This window comes from Grampus griseus, assembly GCF_964374135.1.
Source record: "Grampus griseus genome assembly, chromosome: 13".
Lineage (NCBI taxonomy): Eukaryota > Metazoa > Chordata > Mammalia > Artiodactyla > Delphinidae > Grampus > Grampus griseus.
This window is the reverse complement of record NC_139007.1, coordinates 66,743,552-66,753,301: the sequence shown is the minus strand read 5'-3', so window position 1 is coordinate 66,753,301 and position 9,750 is coordinate 66,743,552. Positions and strand designations below refer to the sequence as shown.

Genomic DNA, 9,750 nt, shown 5'->3' with positions numbered 1-9,750 from the left:
CAAACACATAATCTAAAAAGGTGGACTCACAAAAAGAAATATGCCTTCCAAAATTATGTCATTTCAAAATGTGTTTAGATGTTCCTCCCCTACCATCAGAATCCCAAAGTGGGTCAGGTGGTTACACAGGCAGACCGTCTCGCTGGCGTCTGAATCTTTGTGTGCGACACATCCTGAAGTGTTCCAAAATCCAGAACCTTCTGTAGGAGGAAGTCAACAAACAGTGTGAAAATAACAGCAGGTCAGTCCCTTCTCTGTAATGGATGAGCTTTTTCCCTTGGGGAAATATGCCTCAGACCCTTCTGCTTTGCAGTTTATCTGTAAAATGGATACTATCTTGAAAGCTGCTAATACACAGAAGAATTTCGATTCCTGGGATCCTAGAATGTTAGTGCTAGGTGGGCAGTCAGAGGTTAGGTGGTGGTTTTCAACTGTGTTCTACTGAAGCGCTTCAGGGGTCTGCGAAAAATTCAGTTTTTACATTTTAATACATGTTAATATTTCAACATGTATTTTACTTATTTAAGTATATTTATATAATAGATTATATGTAATATAAATATATATTGAACATAAATATATTAATATATGAATTGATATATAATTTATTTATTTAATATATTTTAAAGTCAACTTCCATAAAAAGAATATCCCTTTTCAAATATGTTATATACTAACAAAGTCTCTAGAGATCAGCACAAGTTTTTACCCCCTTGGTCAATCTATATCTCTGTGAAGACATGAGAACAAAGGAGGTCAGCTTCCTTGGAACATGCTCTTATGTACAAAGCAGTCACGCACAGAGACAACTTACTACAAATGCCTTTAACACATCTTATCTGACTTTTACGGTATGCTATGGAATATGAACAACTCATATATTTGAAGGGTATTTTAAGACTACAAGGTGATATCATTTGTAACTATGTAGCTAGTAAATTAGGATCCTCTCAAAACTGCAACTAGAAACCAAACAACAAGAAAAACTTCCCAGCTAAGACTGGAGTATCAAAAAAAGAGGTTTGGGACACTGGCGCTTGTTTGATTGGGCCACCATAATCCCACTGGGGAACCCCAAGGGAAGGTGACGCTTATAGGGCAGAGGTGGGCGGTTTTGCCACTTCCCTTCCCTTCACAGACATCTCCACACTTCACACCTAGTGATTACCCTTAATTCTGCCTTTCTCTCTTGACTGTCAAATGTCATTCTGGAGGCAGTTCAATTCTTTCAAGTAACATGCATCCATTATAACCAATCCTATAGTTACAATCCCCTAATATGATTTCCCCCCATAATCTGTGGTCTGGAAGCTGGATTTGAAATTGCAGGCCTTGTGCACATCAAATACCCTCCTCAGAAGTGTCCTAGAAGAATGTGGTCAAATGTACATTGACATTCATCTAGAAGTAGCAATAAAAACGTAAGCTATAGTTTATAAATAATTGAAATCAGAGGTGGTTTGTTTAAAACAAAAGTCAAGTCTGCCTATTTCTTCTTGCAATGAAGGAAAAGTTACAGAAATTAGAATTCGCTTCCCAAGCTACCTAAACTAAATTTTGCAGCTCAGTTGCCCTCAAACTTACATTGTGACTCACTCTGATTTGGGATGGAATTAAAGAAAACGGGGGTGTCTAACAATGTTGAAAATTCAGTTGTTATTAAGACAGCCAATATTTTAAAACGTACCGTTTTTGTTCAGATCCCAGAAGGCACAGATGGGATGAGGCACAGCCTGTATTAACATAAGAACAAACGTGAAATTGTGTTTCAAAGAAATAAAAAATCATACAATTTGAACATGGGAAAAGAGTAAAAATGCTAAGGTTTTCACAAAGAAATAGGTCATAATTAGTCACGGCAATATGACCAAAGAACGGCAGGCAGTTTAGGGGTTTGCTCTCACAGACTTCAAATGGAAATCAACTATAACTCCAGAGGAATCAGGTTACCATTTACCTGCAGATTACTAATTATGTCTCATCATAAAGTGTAATTCTCAGCATTTAGCAAGGCTCTTTACACTAAAATTTCACTTCATCTTCAAAACTCTCCTTTATGACTAGGTATGTGCCCAAAAGAACTGAAAGCAGGGACTCAAACAGATATTTGTACAACCATGCTCACAGCAGCATTACTCACAACAGCCAAAAGGTGGAAACAGCCAAAGTACCCATCAATGAATGAATGGGTAAACAAAATGTGTGTGTGTGTGTGTGTGTGTGTGTGTGTGTGTGTATGCAATGGAATATTACCCAGGCTTAAAAAGGAAGGAAATTCTGACACATGCTATAATATGGATGGAACTTGAAAATACCAAGTGAAATAAGCCCATCACAAAAGGACAAATACTGTATGATTCCACTTATATGAGATACCAGAGTAGTCAAATTCATGGAGACAGTAGAATGGCAGTTTCCAGGGGTTGCGGGAGGGGCGACGGGAGTTGTTGTTTCATGGGGACATAGTTTCAGTTGGGGAAGATGAATAAGTTCTGGAGATGGGTGTAGTGATGGTTGCAGAACAACGTGAATGTATTTAATTCCACAGAACTATACACTTAAAAATGGTTAAAATAGTAAATTTTATGTTATGTATATTTTACCACAATAAAATTATTTTTATAGATGAAGGAGCTGAAACAAAGGAGGCCAAAGGGTAGAACAGGGAAGTCTCAGAGGTTTCGTGACAAAGCAGGGCTGATTCTTAGAAGACTTCAGTTCCAAGCCTTAGTCCTTATCAGCCAGCTCACTTCCCGCCTGCCTTCCTGCCTGCCTAATGGTCAAATCATGACTGGGACCCTCTATAAATCAGGGGAAAACTGTGGTTGGGCCATTTAAGACAATAAGAACCCCACATAATTTTATCAAATAAACAGATGACAGCAAGGGTAATGAAGCAAAAAAAAAAAAAAAAAAAGCACAACTTTTGCCAAGATTTTAGACAACTGCTAAGCTCCCAAAAAATGTCAACTCTCTTCTGTTTCTCCCATTTCCCTTCTGCTTTCCTAGTTTCAGTATTCTCTGGCTTTAAAAAGACAACCAAAACCTGTAATGACACAACTGTGCATCTACATCTAAGTCAGCTGAAGTAATTATATGTTGTTTCTCAAAAGGTGTGACTCTTTCCTTCACTCTTACTCTCTTTCAGATGACTGAATCCTAGACAAGACTAACTCCCCCCATCCCACCCCTGCCCTGCCGCCACTGTTCACCAGGACATTACGGCACTACCTGACTAGCTGGTCTCGCCTTTGTGGAAAACTGCCCCCTGCAAAAAAAGTACTAGTTACTTCTAATCATGTATTTTAAAAAAGGCCCCACAATTCTATCAAACAGTCTGCCTCTGTTCCATGGCTATTTGTAGCTTTTCCTTACCTGAGTCCTTGTATGTTTGATTTTAATTTGAACAGGATCCTTCAGATCCTGGATAGTAATGTTTCCAATACTGCATGCCATCACATAACTCACTAAGGTGCCTTTCTTGGTTCCTACATCCTTTTAAAGAAGAAAAAATTGTGTATTAGTCAGAAGTACACACTTTTATTTTATTTTGGTGCTCCAAAATAAGCAATCTGTCAGCACTTTTTACACTTAAGATCTTCAGTTATAGAACATCCTGTTTATAAGATCAAATTGCTAGCTTTCCTGAAAGAGCTCTGCTATTTCCCTTATTATAATAAATACATTGAGGGAACAGTATGAACCAATGCTGTAAGGCGATGTTCATAAAACTTCATTCTTCACTGTTGTGGCTGATGCCAGCCACTTAAAATCTGAAACAATGCAAACCCACAAATAATACACACTCATAAAAAGCTATGAAATCATTAGATCATTTCCCTATCCTAAAAAATAAATGAAGTTGTTTTCCTTTAGAGAAGTACCAAGGAAATATGGTGTGAAAAATAAAAATCAATTCATCTTTCATGTCCATGACAACAATCTGAGTGTTTACTAACGTAAACCTAGATGTAATTCTACCGGATTAAAGCCCCACCAGAACTTTTACCATCTCTGGCCGCACACTTGCCGGCATCTGTAGCTTCCACTTCAAAGATAAGGATGTCAGGAAATCAAATCTGTGCTGCAAAATGACTGGGACCAGTAGACTGTTTCTCCAGCAAGACCATCACCACTTTCTCCTTCCCTTTGTGTTTCCTGTTGAGCCTCCTGAACTTCTCTACAACAGCTTATAACTCAGCTGTTTTGAAATAATACAGGATTCCTTAAATGCTACCTAGCTCTCAGAATCCAGAATATAGCTTTTTATTACATTTGTGTGGTCTCTCTCAATAAAGTGGCTACGGCTTGGGGATACCCAGCCTTTCCTTTAAAAATACTCTTATGCTGTTCCCTGTGTGAGGGGAGTACCATAGAACCCTTACATTTTTTTCACTCTGCCATAAATTTACTTTAAAAACCAAACATATGTTTCCTAATAACGTCGCTGATTGGGAGATGCCAAAGGAGAAAGAAATGATCGCGTGAGAAGATGAGACTCAAAATGAAACTGTGACAGATTCTTACAAAGCTAAGACTTCTCCCAACTCCTCCGGCTGGGCTCCACCTCTCCTCTCAATGGCCCCCTCTCCCCCATTCACATCATCTAACACCTACTACATTTTTCGTATTATTATTATTATTATTATTATTATTATTTTGGCTGCATTGTACAGCATGCAGGATCTTAGTTCCCCAACCAGGGAAACCTCTGCCCCCTGCAGTGGAAGCGCAGAGTCTTAACCACTGGACGCCAGGGAAGTCCTCTTGCATTATTTTTAAAGGCGACATTGTTATAAGCCTCAGATAACTTTAACAAATGCAGTTTTACGTGTTTGTAGCTATTAAATCCTTCAGAGCAATTGCATGTAATTACATTCTTAATCTGCTCAAAATTTTTATATAGCTTGTTCTTAAAGCATTTGCTGATAACATTTTAAAATTTTTGAGTTAATGACTGTAAATGATTCCATGGTCCTCCTTTTACTTCCCTGTAGCCTCCTTTGCCATTCCTCTAAACATGACGTATGGCACAAGTCTTTTAAAAACATTTCTACTGGCTTTGAAACTTGCAGTTCTCTCTTACATAAGTCACACTGTTTGATATACACAGGTATCTTCAGTTTAATAGGTAACTTTTATTGAAAGGGCTCGGTGAAACTGCTCAGAACGGGTTGTACTTTCAAAGGCAACCAGAGGTCACCAGTGTTTGCTGGCAGGGGACTTTCTAGTATCTGGAAATGATGCCAATAAAAATGATAATATGTGCTCAGCACAATGCCACCCTACTCAGGGGATGTGGGAAGGCCAAAGGTCATTTGAAATACTAATGGGAAAACTGATTAAAGCCAAGAATGCTGCTCATTATGTAAACAGTGCTTCCTGCTGAATTAAAAAAAAAAAAAACTTTCCTTTGGCACACAATTTCTTTAACTCTGAAGATCTAAATTGCTGGAGAGCGTAAAATACTTAACAAAAGAAATAATAAATAATAACTTCTCCACAAATTCCATTTCTAATTGTATCATGCAAGTCTTAATCTGATTTATTTAAAAACCTTAAATGAACACATCCTATTAATAAGCATATAATTATCTAAAATAAAATATTTAAACAGTTATGTTAAAATTTTTCAGTTTTGAAAATACAGTAGATTAATTTTTCTATACCTCTTGATACATTTTCAAGAAATCTGAACTTTTATCTTTCCTTTTGAGCAATGAAACTCAATTTACGATTGAAAAATAATAATTTAATGAACTCTTACCTGGAAAAGTCCAGTTTTATTGAAGAAAGTAAACTGTGCTCTTTTAACTAATACAGAATCTTCTTCACTCAGGTTCTCAAGCAAGTTTGGAGGCAAAATTACAGAAGCCAGTGGATCCATTTGTCCACTCTCAAAATCCATCTGTCATACACACAGAGTATGTCAGTTGAGTAATCATATTTAAATTGCAGTAATAACTTTACTCCACAGGAGAGTAACTGCCAGCATCAACTTGGCCAGGACCAGGGCTCCCCTTTACCTCCGCCACAGTCACTGCCCTCAAGGCTGAATCCCTTACAGACAAAGGCCTGGATCTCATTCGCATTTTGCAAATGGGGCAAAATGGGATATGCACCGACATTAACTAAACACAAACTGAGAGATCTATAAATCAGTTGCCATTTTCAAGCATAAGAATTAGATTTACACTTAATAGACTTTGAGCTTTTCTCAAAACACACTACCAGAAAAATAACTACCAGGAAAAAGAAAAAAAAAAAAGACGAGTTAATTTGTTTGCTGAGAATGAGTATCTTTGCATAGAGGAAGCAGCTGAAGTTTTCTGAACATTCTTGGGTACCATTTTTACTGAACCCACAGATCAGTCCAAAGAATGTTTTCCTGCAAATGGACTTGAAATGAGACGGAGGCTGACCACATTTTCACTCTTAAAATGTGAAATAGAATTACCCAAAAGAGGCTTTGGTCCAAAGTAGAAAAATAAGTTCTTCCTTATATTCAGATTTAAAAAAATATTCTATCTTGGTTTATCTCCACAGTTAGGAAGCGTTAAATGCCACTTATGTGTTCTCCCATGTCAAGGGCGATGCTTCCATCATTTCATTTGCCCACGTGGCTAACACTGTCTAGCACACAGTAGGAACTTGAAAATGATTTGCTGAAGTGTCACTTGAACATGTCAGGGAGGATCTCCATTAATCTGGCCCCAGATTTCGTGTTCAGCCTGCTTATCACTTGCCATTCCTAGCCTCTATACCATTGGTTCTCTAAGTACAATCCTCATACCAGCAGTACCAGCAATATCTGGGAACTTGTTAAAAGTGCAAATTTTGGAGATCCACTCAAGATCTACTAAATTAGAAGCTCTGGGGATGGGATCCAGCAATCTGTTTTGATAAGTCCTCCAGGTGATTATAATGTAGTTGAGAACCACTGGCAAAGAGAATATACCATGCAGCTTCCCACCTTTGTGTCCTTAATAAATGTCTTCTGATTGAACAGCTCCCCATACCCCACTCTCAATAGGGTGGCACTCACTCATAATTTAATGCTTAGTTCCACTATCACCTCCTGTAGAGGGTAAACTGAAAGTATACCTCCTCTCTGCATCCACATGTCTCATGGTTACTACTGCTGTTAACCAAACTTCGGACTAGCCTTCCACCCCTGGAACTAAGATGTCGTTGCAGTAGCAACTAGCAGATGATCAGATTTTAATTCGTCGAATTAATTAAAGAAACCACTGGCTTATTACCTGGAAATATGATTCATTATTGCTTGGAAGACCAATGCTAAAATTTGAAATTTCATTGGTCTCTGGGGACACAGATGATACTCCAAGAGCCAAATTCCGAGTTGTGATATTCACATGCGATGTGCTATGTAGGTCAATCTTGAATGCCAATTCATCAATTGTTTTTAAAGCTCTAAAGAAATGACAAATAATACCACTGTTAAGTGACACATTTTAGGTACTTGCACACGTGTGATATCCTGCAGGACAAAATACAAACCAAATAAAATTGTCCTTAAACTTTTTCATCTTAACATGAATACCCACAACATTCCCCCAAACCACAATAACATCAGTTAAAACACTGAATCGTGGTGATAAATTCATCCTCAAGAGAAATACATGCTTTAAGGAAAAGCAACAATTAAGTCATCCTAAACAAATATTCTGTTTTTCATCTGTTTTAGCCTTTCTTTCCTCATATGAAAAATACCCTTCCTACTTCATAACTGAGTGAGAATCAAAGGAGATAACATGATAAAAGTATTTTTTGAATTGCAAGGCCCTGTAAAAAAAGTTTGTAATTGTTATGTGCATAAGGTAAGTTAGGGAATACATTTTAACAAAGACAAAATTTTCGTCAAAGAAATTTGGTTGAAAGGAAGGAAACAGAAAAAATTAAATATCTTAATACTAACACGCTAACTGATATAGTTGGATACAAACTGAATTGTGTAAAAATAGGTATATTTCACCCTGCCCTAGGCATTTTCATTTCAGAAGTATAACAGTCACAGAGGTGTGGCAGTTTTGTGTCACAGTCTGTAGGATAGTGACCTACAGCGACCAAGTTATGCCTAAAACATGTGAGCTGACTGTTTGCTGTCTCCTTTGCAAGCAAAAAGAAGTGTCATAAATTTATATATATATACTAGTTTATATTTTGATTAACACCAGTTAACATTTTTCAGATGTAAACATTTTTCAGATGTAAAATGAAATACCAATTATGTCTTTTTTTTTTTTTTGCGGTACGTTGGCCTCTCACTGTTGTGGCCTCTCCCGTTGCGGAGCACAGGCTCTGGACGCGCAGGCTCAGCGGCCATGGCTCACAGGCCCCAGCCGCTCCGCGGCATGTGGGATCTTCCCAGACTGGGGCACGAACCCGTGTCCCCTGCATCGGCAGGTGGACTCTCAACCACTGCGCCACCAGGGAAGCCCCCAATTATGTCTTTCTGGGACTATTTATATGATCTATCCAGATCGACAATCCCAATCAATTTGTAAATTATTTTCTCAGGAAAAAAAAAAAAACCAAAATCAAAAACAGAACTTTGAAGTTTATTCTGTGAATGATCTTGGGAAATATCAATGGATCGTCTAGAGATTTAAATTATGAAAGCTGGGCACCAAGCATTCAGATCTGTGAGAAATTGTATAACAACATGTGTATCCAATAAATTTTACTCTCCAGAAGAAAACAAACAAACAAACTTACTCAGAAGAAGACTCAAGCAAGTCTCTGTCTGGACTGGTTAAGATATTAGAAAATATATTCATTAAAGTTGAGCCAAGCGTTATATCAATGTTTTCTTCTTTATTTACAATCCTTTTGACCTGTTCTACGATGCTGGTGATATTGGCTGAGTTTAATGTCTGCCCATCACCAGTTAAATTTAAAATCTGATTGGCAACTTCATTTGCTTCACCTAAAAAATGGCAGAAGAACAACATAGAGTTTTACCTGTGTATTATGAGCATTTCCAAGAATCCAAAACATAGTATGGTATTTCACTTCATAGTAAAGTAGTAAATCAGTTTTCCTGTGTGTACCCCTTACCACAATTTTAACAGGACAACAGTATTTCGTTATGCTCAGAAACTAATTTCTCTCTTTAGTAAGACACAAATTGTGGTTTTAAGCAACTTAGGTAAATAATTGGAGGGACCAATATTCACAAATGGTTCTAAGAGAGATACCCCCAGAATCACTAAATAAGTATATATTTGCTGCTTAAAAAAATACAGAACTATAAAACATTGATAGAAATTTTAATTTATATATTCTCTTCTCCAAAATTTTATGACTATGTTTAATCTCCTACAGAATGAATAGAACAGAAAGTCAGAATGAGGCAAAACGGTATTTTCTATCTTAAGTGAGTGAAGCAATCATTTGCTTAGCTTTTAATATTATAGTGGTATCACAGAACAGAAGAACATGTTTGAAGAGGATGAAAACCGTGAAGCTCGAGGTCATCTCATTTTGCCTTTGAGAAATGAAGACAAATCTCTCACTTACTTGAGCAATTGGAGATATCAGGAGGACCCCAGTAAGCTAGAGATGTGTTGGCAGGGTCATGGTGACTATAAAACAAACAAACAAAAAAGGTATTGTAAATATTTGGCATAAATGACACTATAGCTGACAAAATTGCTTAATAATAAGCTTTAGAATTTCCCTTAATATCTAGGTAAGTTTCATTTGAAGATAAGACTATAATACATT

The 9,750-nt window shown here is 37.2% G+C and overlaps 1 protein-coding gene across 1 annotated transcript in view; it reads right to left on the bottom strand.

The window, feature by feature from the left end:
• The window catches only part of ADGRG6 (adhesion G protein-coupled receptor G6), a gene marked incomplete at its 5' end in the record, with an annotated part of 128,682 nt that overhangs the window by 30,835 nt on the left and 88,097 nt on the right, over positions 1-9,750 (bottom strand). The window contains 7 exons of the mRNA XM_082669068.1: positions 94-200; positions 1,688-1,733; positions 3,376-3,495; positions 5,768-5,908; positions 7,263-7,434; positions 8,740-8,950; positions 9,544-9,608. Coding sequence (XP_082525194.1) covers positions 94-200; positions 1,688-1,733; positions 3,376-3,495; positions 5,768-5,908; positions 7,263-7,434; positions 8,740-8,950; positions 9,544-9,608 — 862 coding nt within the window. The remainder of the gene's footprint in view (positions 1-93; positions 201-1,687; positions 1,734-3,375; positions 3,496-5,767; positions 5,909-7,262; positions 7,435-8,739; positions 8,951-9,543; positions 9,609-9,750) is intronic.